Here is a 15,653-nt window from a genome sequence, read left to right on the forward strand (position 1 = left end):
TTTTTTTTTCAGTTTCTTTCTCTCCCAATTCTTATCTTTAGAATTCCTCAGTACTTTTCCTGATACCTTTTTTTGAGGGGGTGCTGGGGATTGAACCCAGGGCCTCAGGCATGTTAGACAATTAGAACCCTACCCCAACCCCTCAGATACCTTTTTAAATTCAAATCTTCTAATAACCATGCAGAACCATGTAAATTTTATTTTTTCCAACTTATGGATGAGAAAAACAAAGCCCAAATGAGTCATTTTTGAGCAGCTTAAAATTCTTGTCCAGTGTTTAAAAGTATAACTAAAACCTATCTTCATCTTATGAGGCTACATAAGTCAGTGCCTCCTGTCCCCACCCAGTTTGCATGGCTACTCATTACAGCTGTTCTGTGTACAGCTCTTTGCCCTTTCGTGTTGATAGCAGCATATAGAAAGTGTATCTGTCTCCTCTTTGTACACACCCGATGTGCTTTCCAAGACAGCTGACTCTGATGGATAATTCACCACTTGTATTTATTAGGATATAATTTTAGTCTTTACTCTATGTATCATTTTGTTTAAAGTATGGCTTTGAGTTTTGAGACCATAAATATAAACTTTTCCCACATAAACATTGTCTGAAAAAAATTTATTAGAGAAAAATGCATTCTGTAAAGTTTTGGAGTTAAAGATGAAGAAGCTCCTTCCACTGGGAAAACATTTATGGAGGAATCTTGTATTTGCATTCCATTCTTCTAAAATAGCACAGAAAAGCCTATTAAGTTCTGTATTAAATCTTCCATATCACAACAGCTTCTTCCTGATGTACGTAAAATATTGACTTTTTTTTCTCTCCCTAAAGGGTTCCTGATTTACTTTGCCTATGGCATTAGACACAGCCTGGAGGGTAACCCAAGGGATGAAGAAGAAGATGAAGATGCTTATTCAGACAACATCGATGCAGCAACAGAAGCAAAATCGGCTATTCAATCAAATGACCATCACCAAAGAAATCTTAGTTTACCTTTCATATTCCATGAAAAGACTAGTGAATGCTAATGCTTGTAGGTGCAGACCTGGTCCACAATCTTAACATGCATGTCCTACATGGAGTAGACCGTGACAAGATGTCATCATTGTGCTAGGTTGTCATGGATTTGCTGCATCCATAATTCACCCTAATTTATACTTACTCATCTAACCAGCATCTCCTCAAACAGTGAATATGAGTTTTCTCCTCAATGATGAATTTCCCCAAAGTGGGGTGTGTGTGTGTGTGTGTGTGTGTGTGTGTGTGTCTGGGAACATGCATGTTACAAGTTAGTTGGTGTTTTGCTGTTATCATGTGACATTATTCCAGTCTTGTCATAATTGGTGATATGTCACTGAAAAGTGGTTTGTGTATGCCCTGTGCGGTTGGGAAAATAGTAATTGCTTTTCTTTATTATTGTAGGCTTCATGAGTGTCAGTTTAGACATGACTGAAAGTACAGTTACCCATCATGATGTCTAATCTTGGACAGAGATCAGAGGAAGAGATTAGAAATGAGCCTTTTCTGTAAGTTATAAATGCCAGCGGTGAGTTCACACAAATATGCTTTCCAAGGTGGTATGACAGTTTGCTAAAACTTTGGCCAATCAGAGTGTTTGCTCCTGTTGTATTATAGAACAGAGTGGCATTCCATGTCACCATCAGCATGCTTTTGAACTCCTATCTTTGTGAGCCTGTGGTCCTTACATATAAGGCCTTCCCTTTCTGTGAATGATGTACCCCTCCACCCTAGGGGCTGCGAGATGTACTGTGATTTAAGTGGTCTAGAGTGACACACAGACTAGGGATTTAGTTCAGCACGTAAGTGCCTGCCTTGCAAGTGCACAGTCAAGAGTTCGATCCCCGGTACCAAAACAAAACAAAAAAACTAGTGACACAAACACTAGTATCAGTGGCCACGATGAGGATGTGTTTGAAATCAAAGAGTTGAGCATATGCTTGGACAAGTAGACATCAGGTATCCCTCTATTCAAAAGTTATTTAAACTAGTGACACTCTCACAATGGTAGAATGATCCATACTTTTCTTCTACCACTTAACACCTAATCACAGTTCAGCTTTTTTAACCTCAATCAGGCACAGAATTCTCACTCCTTTGTTTCTATTACTTAGACGTGTGGGTCTGCAGAAGTGACTTCTATTTTTATAATGTGCAAAAGAGGAAAAGATGGAGGGATGTTAGAGAAAGTGACCATATTCTGATGTTAAAGTGTCTACCCTGGCATTCAAGAGCTCTTTGACCAATCTAAATGATTCAGATCTAATTTGCCCCTGATGTTCTCTTGGAAACAGGCATGTTTTTCTCCCCCATCCATAAATCTTTAGCGCTTTTTATTTGATTTGCTTTTAAATGAGCACACTAAGGCAATTAATACAAGCTTCAGTATTCTACAATAACCTATGAATGAGTAGGGAAATATTTTGGCTTATGAACATAATTACTTAAAACAGCAAGCTAAAAAGTTAACCAAATTAAGTTAAAACCATATTAAATACAGTGACCTTTGTATATGAGTAAATAAATTTTGGTATGTAAGATTCTCTAATTGCTATATTTTACTTTTTTAGTGGATTATTTATCTTCATTGTATTTTAATGAAATTTTTGTAGAAATAGTTTATTAGATAAAGGTAGAGGCTAGAGACTTACATGTAGGTGACATTCCCAGGATATTACAAGCATGCTAATTTTATTTGTGTAATCCAAAGGTAACAGAAACATCTGTTTTCTGACAGATTTTCTATGAGATCAGTTACTTCACTGACCTTAAAAAGCCAGTCCGAGTTACTTTGTATCACCTGGCGTGTACTGGGGTGAGATATGGGGTAAGTCGGTGGAAAGCCTGGGCTTCTGGCTGCTAGTGCTGTAGCATCCCTGACACAGCTCATCACTGACATTCCACAGCTTCCAGGATGCACACGGTAAAATCTGAAGCCCAGAATTCTCTTTCACATTTAATGTGTTACTGAACAGGAGTCAATAAGCAAAAGGTAAAATATTTAGGTAGGGGCTGTAGGCATGATCACAAATGTTTAGCAATATACTGAGGACTTTTAAAATTCTATAATCATCTAGAATTGGACCATCATTCAGGAAATATGATTAATTTCATATATGAATACTTAAATCTCTCAAAAAACTGTAAGATTTTAGCATGTGATAGGCAGCCGAAACTATTATAGTGTGTTAAGAGCAGAATTAAGTTAAAAATTTTTCCATATTCAAACACTTTACAGATACACATATTTATGAAGACATGCTTTGTTGGTGATATTGTTTTTTCTTTCCTGTGAAGACTCAAGTGTGCATGTTTGTGTGTATGTACACGTTTACATATGTAGTATGTGTGTGTAAGTGAACATGTTTCAAGTATCAATGTAAGTTGGGTCTTGATGGATTTTGGACATGACATTGTTACGTGGACAAAAACTCAACTTATATGGAGAAAAAGTAATATTTTATATTATATATTTTAGGTTTTAAACTATTTTAAAATACACAATTTTATATGTATGTTTTCTATAGGTAGCTTCTTTAAGAAATATTTATCATGTTTCTAATATAAACTTACCTAATACATAACAGGTGCTCTGTAATCTGAATGGAGTAGGATAGGAGACTTTGGGGTGTTCCCGTTTGTTTGTTTCTGTGGCCTCCTTTCTTATATATCTGCCCTCGTATTCATTAGTGAAAACCAGCTTTTTTTTTTTGCCATTTCTCTAGTCCTGCCTTCAGCTTTATAACTCTTTGAAAAAATGTTTTTACTTTCTTAGGATTACCAATGTTCTGTATATAGATTTGAGTAGTACTCAAAATTGCATAAAGTCTTCTGCAAAAAATTTTAAACATTCATGTTACACCTCCTTTTAATTGTAACTGAATAGAAGTAGCTTGCACTATCTTTTGTTATGCTAGGAACTGTGCTCTCACATTTTTAGTGAGACTTTCTTGTAATAGCACTTTGGTACTCTTAAAAAAGAACCATTTGTGAATTACCATATAAAGACAGTGCTAACCCCAAGGTTATAAGATATCTATGAAAACTCAAATTTAAAAACTTTTAATGAGAAAAATTTATAAGAACTTTTGACATATACTAAAATGCATATTATTACATAATCATGTTTTCTCTGGAGATGAATGCCAGGAAAACTAAGACCAATGTATCATTTGACTATCTCAATGTTGATATATAAAGCTTTACTATTAGTAACCATAGTTGACAACAAAAATTACTTTCTTAATTATCTTTTGAAGGATGAGAGACTGTGTTCTTTTAATTTGTATGAATAAAATATTTTTTAAACTAGATCTTATTTTAAATGTTAGCAAAATATTTTCTAGGTATTTGCAAAATACTTGTTCTAAGTATTTGCAAGTAGTTCTTCAAAAAATGTTTTTTCATAGAACAGTTTGACTTAGAGCCTGTTTTTACAAAATATTTTCTTAATTTGAGCAATTAACAGGGAGAAAAAGGAAAAGAAATTATCCTGCAATGCTAATAATGATGGGGGAATATCTGAGCCTTATCTTCCCTTAAATTTAGGTATATCGTAAGATTACAGAATACATGATGAGGCTGTCCCAAGATTCTCACTGGCTCAGCCTTCTTTGCAATGTTTGTTATTCATAATTTCTCATTATAGGCATCAAGTGATATTTAGCACCAAAAGTATAATCTCCAGAGGCCTGCAAAAGACTGGATTTAGAATGTGCATCATGCATTATTAGAATAGTCGTGAAGTTATGTGCTTAGTGTGGTTTTTGGTGGGGCAGGTGAAATTATTCTTTTCACTAATGCCAAAACAGTGCCTTCTTTGTACTTTATAATGTTAATACTTACATATCAGGGGGAAAGTACTGAAGTTTATGTAGTAAATAATGCCAGCAAAGTCAGTTGTTTAGTCGTATAGATGTGAAAATAAAGTTGTTTGAGTTTGTTATTTAGCTGAGGAGTTTTTTGCATTTGTAATTATATTTGCACACTAGCTTTTTGGATTCTAAGAGGTTTGATCTGTTATTGTTTTAGTTGGTTCAGATGTTTCTGTAGTACTCATCATTGTTCATGTGTATGCAGTTTAGTCTTATTAAAATGTATGCCTCAACCCACTTGATAACACTACTTATTGGGAGCATTCTGTTTGGGGATTATTCACCATGGCTGAAACCAGTCTCTGGGCCTTAAACACCCTTCTGTGATCCAGCCACACCAAGGAGATCAAAATCAAGACCCAAGACTGGTTCCAGGGTCAGGCAGCCTGCAGTATATAAGCATTTAAGCTACCGACTGATATAGTAGAGTCTTAGAATGACAGGGTAAAATACGATGTAAGAGATTTCAAATGAAAATAAGGTCATCTGAGGCCCGCCCTTCCAGCTCCCAATATCTCATGAATACGGCAAGATGAACAAGGACCAAGGAACATCTGTGACTCATAGAAGAGATGGCTGCTGCTTGGAACTGGCACAGCAGACCCTGGCCCACTGCCCTTCCTGAAGACACAGCCAGCCTTGTGGTGCCAAGGATGCGGCCAAGACCCAGTTGGTAAAGAACTTTTTCTGCTGTCAGCTTGGTTGGTTTCTGGCCCATGCTTGGCTGATACCCGCTCATTTCTCAGTCCACTAGTGCTGCCAGTTCTTTACCTGCTTTATTTTGTTGTCACTGTACTCAATAGAAATCGTTCACAGGGCCTAAACCATGCAGAAATTGTGTTTCTAAAAACCAGCAAATATATTGGACTTGTGTGAATGTAAAGATTTTTTGATAGTGATTTTAAATTTAATGTTTCCAATGATGATTGGTGTTCCTTTTTACTTATGAAGGTGGATTTTTTTAGAATTTGTAATAAAAAACTACTGCTTTTAACCTCTGTAAAATATGCATTCTGATGTGGCCATGTATTTTAAAATAAACTTTAATATGACTTATAATAAAGTGGTATGAATATGTGTCACAAAAACAGAAGCATGTATTTTGCACTGATCTAATTTAAATACCTTTTTTACTCAGGAACTTTAAAGTTCCTAAGTACAGTACAGTCTACAGCAAAGCAATTTTATTATACTCCCCTAGCACCTTGGCCTATGTATGACTACCAAATCTGTGAAATAGATGTTTTCACAACATTATGCAATACATATTTGTATGGAACATCTCTTGGCATCCCACTAATGTACATAACTTTTATGTTAAAAATATTATCAGTTAAAATCTATCAGTTAAAAATGTTTTAATGAAAAGAAAGAAAAAAATGTTTTCATGTATCTGTATGCCACTTTCCAAAAACATTGCCACCCTAGATCAGACTTCTGAAGTCTTTTTGTTTCAGCCGTCATTTAATGGACCAATCACTTTGATATTCCTCTAATCTGCATCCAGCTCCTTCTCGGTTTTCATCCTGCCCAGGCATAACCTGTACTAATGATCATTTGTAACTAAATATTTTTAGCATGGTAAATATTTACCTACTTAAAATCTTTTTTTTTTTTTAACCTGCTAACCGGGAGAAATCTAGGAGCTTTTCAACGAGATTCTAACTTATTTAAAATTACAGATCTCTTAGCTCATTTAATTTTGACATGTCTTTGTATATGGGTAACTTGATCTACTAAGTTGAAGGAAATACATTAATATTTTATAACTTTAGTAAAACTAAGCTAAAATAGTAAAGCATCTGGTAAGTAGAAGTCTAAAACTGTGTGTAGTAAGTGGCTTGCTTAGTGTTGGAAATGAGTTCACCCTCTCAAGGTAGAAACCCAAGAGCTGCCTCTGGGCTGTAGGTCCAGCTGAGAACGGCAAGGTAGAAACATCGTCTTAGTGTTGTTTGGGTTTTCTTCTCAGGCTAAGGGCTTCAAGTTTGTGAGCTGTTGGAAAGTTGTGCTGAGAAATCACGTGATGTTTGGAAAGAGTGATTCATTTCATCTCAAAATATCTTGAAAAATTCTCAAAGACATAACAAAATAACTACCATTCACATGTTGCCTGAAACTCAAAGTAGATCAAAGTCTGGGTAAAACTAGAAAGGTAAAACTAAAATCAGCTCAATGATAAAAATACGTGAATCCAGTGATATATGTACACCCACGTTTATGGCAGCACAATTTGTGATAGCTAAATCTTGGAAACAACCCAAATGCCCATCAACCACAGAATGGATAAAAAAGATGTAGTATTTTTATACAATGGAATATTAGTTATAAAAAAGGATAATCTTGAGGCTTTTGTACCTAAATGGAGGACTTGGGATCATACTCATAAGTGAAATAAACACATTTATAAACATATTATCTCTAGCATAAAAAATAATAAAACCTGAAAGAGTAATAAAATCCAAAATATACAATAGATATTGTAATAATGAAAGGAAGTGCTCAAAAGGACAGAACTACTGAGATAGGGGGAAGGAAAAAAGGAAAGGAGAAGATTATATGTATGTTAGTAAACATATAAATTATGTACATGTACTAGACAGATAACTACATTACTAATCTCAGTTCAGTTTGTGCTGTCATTGATTGATCACTTACATGTCTAGATTTTGTTAATCTGAACAACTAGTTCTGAGAGAACAATATGTGATACATTAGCTAGTGTCAATTTCCTACTTTTATCCTTTTTTGAAATTCTGTATCATTTCTATTCTTTTTTCTGTTTTGCTTTTTAAAATAAAGTGAATCTTAGGGGAAGAAGATATAAATTTGTTTATGTATACATCAAATAGCTAAGATGATTACATTACTAATTCTATTACTTCTTGGGAAAGAACAGTGAACACTTACGTTTACATCAATTTTGCATATCTGTATCTAGTAATTAAGCAACTCATTTGAAGATAATATGCAATATTGCAGCTATTGTTAAAGTCCTGTCATCTTGTTTTGAAAGCCTATATTGTTACTCTTTGCGGTTTTTTTGTTGTTCTGTAATTTGTTTGTATATCTCTCATTTTTTGTTTTTCTTTTCTGTGTTTTTTTTTCCTCTCAAAAAATGCTAGTAAAAAATTGGTAGCTACTTCCTAAATATTTTTAGGTATCAGAGACTTCAGATGTTATAAACACAGGAATAAAGAGTCTATGTATGTGTGTGTATATATAAAATCACATGCAGGAAGGGAATGAGTGGCCCATGCATGCAGGAAGCAGCTGTGGAGGAGTCAGTCAGTCTGACACTTGAAACTTGCCAGGGCCATGTTCCCCCTGGATTCTAAACCCTGGCCACAGCCACCAGCTCACTCCAAGCTCACTCAATATGGGACTGCAGAGGGTCTGGCTGACCTGACTGTGGACAAGGCAAATGCCCAATAAGAGAGGATGGTGCCAGGGGGTAGGCAGCTCCGGGAAGAACCAGTGGACTGTGAGCAGCACTAACTCAAGAAAAGTCCCCAGCTAAAGCTGCAAAAGCAGCATACAGTTTTACACCAAAAGTAACTCCTGCATGGCAGGCTAGAGATGGGGAAGAAACCCAGTGCAGTACCCAGCACATTAGATAGAGTCTAATCAGGAGCCAGTTTGGGAAGGGGTTGTTTAAGAATACCTGAATTTATATTTTGGGCCCACATTCCAATAATTGGAATGTAGTGTTTTCCAGGCTAATTCAGGAGTTTTCACTTCCCTGTTATTGTGTGGATCTGAAATGTCCCCCAAAGACTCCCAAGTTGAAGACTTGGTCCCCAGTGCAACAGTGCTCGGAGGTGAAGTTTTCGAGAATTGGCTACATCAGGAGTGCTCTGATCCCATCAATGGCTTTATTCTTCAGTTGACACGATTGGAAGGTTTTGGGAACTCTAGATGTGGCCACAGGAAATGCCTTGAAGGTTTAGCTCTATCTTTGCTTCCTAGCAGCCACCAAATGAGCAGCCTTCCTTTGCACCTGTCCCTGCCATCATGAGATTCCACCTCATCACAGCTATGTGGTGAGGACCCAAAGCAACTGCGAGTCACAAAGCACTCTTCTGTGAAACTGGGAGCCAAAATAGATTTTTCTTTTGTTTATCTCAGGTATTTCATCACAAGGATGAAAACCCGCCTGATACACCCTCGTTTCTTCTTCAGAGTACTTTCTTCTTAGACTACTGTCCCAAGAGGCTTTAGTGTCAAGGGGGATCTGGTCCTTGGTCCTTGTGTGCCCACCCTAGGCATCTCCCACCGAATCCTCTTACCCCTGACCTCTGTGGTTCTATGCCCACTAGCACATAGCGGATGTTCATCTGGTTCCCTATGGTAATAATTCTGCCTCCTCCTTTCACTTCTTGAGGCCTCTGTGACTTCTGGCCTCTCACTACTTCTGTGCCTATCCTGATTCACACCTGTACCAATGGGTCAAGAGAATTTCAGGGTACCTGTCCCAGATGCCCACTTAGTGATTCCATTTCTGCCTGAGTTCTGTGTCACTTGAATAATCCTGTAACAGGCAATGAAAGTGAAGTAGTAATAAAAAGCCTGCCAATGGAGAAAAGCCCAGGCCTGATGGATTTGCCCACTGAATTCTACAAGAACTTGAAAGAAGATCTACCACCAATACTCCTCACACTCTGAAATGAAATAGGAGTCCTCGCAGAGTCATTCCTGGAAGCTAGCACTTTCATGGTTCCAAAATCAGATAAGTTCCCAACTGAAAAAAAGAACTATAGGCCAAACTCTTTAATGAACATAGATGCAAAAATCCTCAGCAAGATTCTAGATAACAGAATGCAACAAATCATCAAAAAATCATACATCATAACCAAGTAGGCATCATCCCAGGGATGCAAGAAAAGCTCAATATACACAAGTTAATAAACGTAAAAACAAGGAGGCTGGGAAGATGGCTGATCAATAAGCAGTGAAGTAAAAAGTCTCTCTGAGAAAAACAGCTCATATGCCAGAATATAGCATTCTACAGAAGACCAGAAGGAAGGCGATGGATCTTCTTGACCCCAGAAGAAACTAAAGTGAAAAAAAAAAGAAAAGAAAAACTTGGACCAGAAGACGGAAGCCAGATGCACTCTCACTGGAGCTGGTCCCACTGTGTGTGAAATGCCGCTGGGATCCAGAGACTCATGGTCACGGTGAAGCTGGGGATGGAGTACACGGTTGAAGAGGGGAACAGCAGACCAGAGACCTGCACCAGCTGCAGTGAGTGTGGGAGACTCAGTCCTTTTGTGGAAGTGGGTGATTGGCTGGGTGCCATTTTAGAGTCAGGCAGGGTAAGTCCAGAACCAGAACTGCAGCCAGCTTCATTCAACCACTCCTAGTGTAGAGCAGATTGGTGAGAATTGCTTGGAATGGGTCCCACCCTGTGCGCAATCCAATAGCCAAGGCCAGGGTTTCCCTAAAGCTATCCCTAAGTGGCCCTGACTGTGGACACACACTAACATGGTGAAGACCCCCAGTGGTTAACCAGCTCAGAAGGGAGGGGCCAGCCTGTACCACCCCTGCTTACATTCCAGTAGTCACCAGCAAATTGGGGAAAGCAGCAATTCCTAGCCAGCTCACTTCAGAGTAATTATAACCAACACAAGAAGTTCCAGGGGCCCCACTATCCACTTGTCTGAAAGAAACCAGGAACATGACAAGAGGAAGAAACAAAAGGAAGTCTCCAGCCTCCAACCCAAGCAGTACTGGCCTACTAGAGGTAAACACAGAAGAGATTGGGAGTTGCATACCTGCAGTTTCTGAAGCAACAGCATCTGACATAAAGAAATAACTTCGTGAATTTGTAAAAGAACTTAAAACAAATATTAATACAAGTAAAGGAAGATATAAGAAAATAATAAAAGAAATACTAAGCACCTCTCAAGAAGACACGGATGGAAGAATGGAGGAGCATAGAAAAAGGAGGTAAACCTTCTATGAAGAATATTTTTAAAAATCTAGAATATATGAAACACATTCAAAGAGATTACCAGGAAATTAAAAACTCCATTGAAAGCTGGCAAAACTGCTTGAAAGAGACTAAAGATAGAGTATCAAACCTTGAAAACAGGTTTGAAACAAGGTTGAAAGGAAAGATCTCTTAAAAATAACAGGGAAACAGGAAGTAAAAATACAAAGGCTAGAAGATGACAAGAGGATCTATAACTTAAGAATAAAAAATGTATGTGAAGAAGCAGGGGTAAACACAAATGAAATACAAAGGCTGTTTACAGAAATAATTAAAGAAAACTTCCCAAGTATAGGAAAAGGAAATGATATTTAGATGTATGAGGCATACAACTCCAGCCAGCTATAACCAGAATAGATCTATACGCAGACATATAATAATCAAGACCCCAGAAATTCAACACAAGAACAGAATATTAAAAGCTGTCAGAGAAAATAAACAGATCGACTATAAATCATGACAGACTTTTCAACACAAACCATCAAATCAACAAGAGCTTGAAGTATTGCAAGCCCTGTAAGACAATAACCTCCAACCCAGATTGATGTACCCCACAAAACTATCTCTCAAAATTAATAGAGAAACAGGATACATCCATAACAAATAGGAACTGGAGGAGTTTATGACCACCAAACCAACCCTACAAAAATACTGAAGGACATTCTAGAGAGAGAGAGAGAGAGAGAGAGAGAGAGAGACCATGGTTTCAGGGACAGCTGCAGAGGTGGCTCACAATGGGGCAGACAGTGGAATGAAGGGGAAAAGTAGACAGCCAATAGTAGAAAAACAACATGGCAGAGATGAGGCAGAGAAGGTTGGCTATTATCACTAACATAGATGGCCTTGTACACTAATAAAAACAGCAGAATGGATCAGGAAATAGGGTCCATCAAGATGCTCTATATAAGAAATATAATAAACCTGAAAGTCAAAGATGAGAAAATAATGCTCTATGTGACAGGGAGCCAGAAAAAGTTGAGGTAACTCACCTATCACCCGCAGATTGGTTGGAAAGACATAACACTTTTATATGATGGAGAACTAACTACTTAGCTATAAGGACAGAAAACCTTGAGGCTCTTGAGGGTAAATGGATACAACTTGAGATCATGCTCAGGGGTAAAAAGGTTCAGAATCACTTAGGGAAATAGCAGGTTGCCTCCCTAATCTAAAAACTAAAGGAGTTAGTGGGATACAAAATGTACAATGCACCCTGTGAAAGTGAAAGGGGAGGAATTACCTAAAAAGGGAGACATCATTAGTCTTGTATCATGATTTGAAACCCATATTGCTTTCATTGCTCTTTTTAGTTTGGTTATATTCTTTTCCAGTTTGTCTATTTGTATTAGATTTGATGGCATGGACAGCTATTCCAAAAATAGCAGGATATACTATGGTAACCATTTTTTATTTAATGTTAACTTAATTTGAAGCCCTATATTGCTTTCACTGTCTTGTTTTGACTGATTTTATTCAAATCTGTTTTGTTTGATAGTATCAAGTCTCAGGGTATAAGTAACTACTTTGAAGACAACAAGATTCACTATGATACTCATTCTGATTTGGCTATTATCCCTTTTTGAAGTCCTATAATGTCTCCAATGTTTTGTTTATTGATTTTGTTCTGTACTGCTATGTTCAATTTTATTATGACTGATGATATGGGCAATTCTATTGAAGATAATAAGAGACATTATGGTAACCATTGTTGATTACCTTGTATTTTGGTTTTAAGTCATATACTATATCCATCCCTTTGTTTTGACTGACCCCATTTTGTGTTCTCTCATTTGGTTTTATTCTCTTCAAAATAAAATAAAATAAAATAAAATAAAAGTAAAACCACGAAAAACAGAAGCAAAAACCAAAATCCTATCACTGTCTCAATACAGAAAAAGCCTTTGACAAAACTCAACATTCTTCATGATAAAACTCCAAAGAAAATAGAGATAAAGGGCCTTATCTCAATCTGATTAATGCCATTTATTTTAAAACTACTACTAGTATCATATTAAATGGGGACAAGCTAAAAGCTTTCTGCCTACAATGAAGAACAAGGCAAGTATGCCCGTTTTCTCTGTTCCTGTTCAATGTAGGACTCAAAACATTAGCCAGAGCAATCTGGCAAGAGAAAGAAATAGAAGGCATACATATAGGAAAAGAAGAATGTAAAACTATTGTTATTGACAGGTTACATGATCCTCTACATAGAAGACCCAAAACACTCCATCAAAAGACTCCTAGAATTTATAACCAAATTCAGTGGTGCTGCAGGATACAAAATCAAAAAATTAATAGCATTACTGCACCCCAATAAGGAACCTGATGAGAAAGAAATTTGGAAAACAGTAACATTCATTGCAGCATCAGGATAAATTACATACTTAGGAATTAACCTAACCAAGGAAGTGAGAGATCTCTACAGTGAAAACTACAGTATTCTGAAAAAGGAAAGCTGATATACAGATTTAACATGATGAAATCAAAATATTAATAGCATTCCTCATGGAACTAGAGAAAACAATCTTAAAATTCATATGAAATAAGAAGAGACCCTAACCATTCCTAGCAATAAGCAAAGTGAGAGGCGTCACAATTCCAGACTTGAAGTTATACCTCAAAGTTACAGTGATAAAAACAGCAAGGCAAAGACACAAAAAACAGACATGTGGATCAGCAGAACAGAATACAGAATGCAGAACCAACCCCCAGGCATATTATGCATCTGATCATTTGCAAAGGAGCAAAACATACTTGATGGAGGAAAAATAATCTCTTTACCAAATGGTGTTGGAAAGTTGGCTATTCAGATGCAGTTGATTGGGTAGACCTGTATTTCTTACCATGTTCTAAACTGAAATCAAAATCAGCCTGGCATGGTGGTGCAATTCAAAGGTCTAAATGTTAAAACAGAAACAACCTGCTGGAAGATAAGACAGGTAAAACTCTTGAAGACATAAGTGTAAAAAAGGTCTTCCTAAACTGAATTCCATTTGTGCAAGAAATAACAAAGAATGAACAAAAGAGATCATATCAAATTAAAGTTCTGCACTGCAAGACAAACAACCAGAATGATGAGAAAACCTGAAGAACGGGAAAAAATTTTCCAGGTATTTTTCAGACAAAGGACTACTATCTAGAATGTACACAGAACTCAGTAATATTAGACTTCTCTCCTCTATAAAAGAACCAATCAAGAAATTGACAACTAAAATGAACATACACTTCTCAAGAAAAATACAAATGGCCAACAAATATTTGAAAAAAAAACTGTTTAACATCTCTGGCCATTAGAGAAATGCAAATTTAAAACAACACCTTGACTCCTCCTTACTCCAGAAAAAAGGCTACCATTAAGAAATCAAATAATAGCAAATGTTGGTGAGAAGGCAAGGAATTTTCTGCATTGTTGTCGGGTATGTAAACTAGAATGACCACTATGGAAATTAGTATAGAAATGTCTCTAAAGCTAAAATAGAAATTCCATTCAATGCAGCTATTTCTCTTCAAGGTATCTTCCTAAAAGAGTGAAGGACATCATAGTACAGTGATATACACATACTCATGTTTATAGCAGCATAACTCAGAGTAGCTAAATCTCGCAAGTGACCGGTATGTTCATCAACTTATGAATGGATAAAGAAAACGTGGCAGGGGCTGGGGATTTAGCTCAGCGGCATAAGCACCTTCCTTGCAAGCAGGCAGTTGTGAGTTTGATCCCCAGTACATATAAAAAAAGAAAAAGACAAAAAAAAAGTGGCATTTATATATATTGGAATACTACTCTGCTTTTAAAAAGGAATAAATAAGTTATTTGTAGGAACATGGATGCACCTTGAGGCTCTATTGTTAAATAAAATAAATTAGACACATAAACTTAAATATCACATGGTTTCATACGAGATACCCAAAATATAAAGAGTAAAATAAAAATAAGATGAATTAGGGACATAAGTCTTTTACAAATGGGAAGGGAACAGAGAGGAAATGAAGAGGTAGGAGAGATGAAGGGAATGTAAACAGAATTAAGATGTGTTGTGTACATATACCGATTCTCCATGAGGAATGTAATCATTATGTACTGCAAATGTGTTCTAATAAAAAAATTAAAACTGTAAGAAAAAAAGAATATGGGGCAGTCCTTTGGGACTCTGCTGTGAAGACTGGATCAATCAATAGACTGTGCCCCTTAAGAATGCCCCAAATCCTAGAGAAAGTAAACTGGTTGCTTATTCTGGGTCTCTTAAGCCATAAGTAGTGCAGCACTGTCAGCGTTCAGGATCCTATAACCCCAACTGCTGAGTCACCAGGATGCCAAGATCTTCCCTTACCTGTTCACTGATGCCTGATAATTCTTACAAACACAAAGGGTCTCACTACCCTGTAGACTGAAAACACTAGTGTTCTTTAAATAGAACTATTTTTTTGATCATTGAACACAGCTGTTTGCAGTCTCTCTGTTTGAATGTCCACTTTGTATTCTTTGATACTGTGATTTGAGCAACTATTTCCAAGATGATAATATGTAATCTATTAACAGGTGATTTCTTACTGTTATGTTTTTTTTTGTAGTTCTGTATTATGTGTACCCTTACACCGCTTTGTTTTGTTTTGTGTTTTTCTCTTTTTCCTCTTAAATAAAATTAAAAAAAAAAGAAAAAGAAACAGAACCATTGACTTAAAGTGGCACTAAGGGAGAAACAACTGATGTAGACATTTTTCAAAAAGCACCTTGGGAAGTAGACAGAGAAGAAAACAAGGAAGAGATGCTAAA

The 15,653-nt window shown here is 36.6% G+C and overlaps 1 protein-coding gene across 4 annotated transcripts in view; it reads left to right on the forward strand.

The window, feature by feature from the left end:
* The window catches only part of Slc7a2 (solute carrier family 7 member 2), a 66,257-nt gene extending 58,165 nt beyond the window's left edge, over positions 1 to 8,092 (forward strand). For all 4 annotated transcript variants that reach the window (XM_023564814.2, XM_063234609.1, XM_063234610.1 and 1 more), the window contains exon 12: positions 830 to 8,092. In XM_023564814.2, the coding sequence (XP_023420582.1) occupies positions 830 to 1,026 (197 nt within the window). In that variant the 3' untranslated portion in view covers positions 1,027 to 8,092. The remainder of the gene's footprint in view (positions 1 to 829) is intronic.
* Positions 8,093 to 15,653: the final 7,561 nt, after the last annotated feature.

The sequence above is a fragment of the Cavia porcellus genome, unplaced genomic scaffold (assembly GCF_034190915.1).
Source record: "Cavia porcellus strain 051 isolate PalLab524CR breed Dunkin Hartley unplaced genomic scaffold, mCavPor4.1 scaffold_24, whole genome shotgun sequence".
In the NCBI taxonomy this organism is placed as follows: Eukaryota; Metazoa; Chordata; class Mammalia; order Rodentia; family Caviidae; genus Cavia; species Cavia porcellus.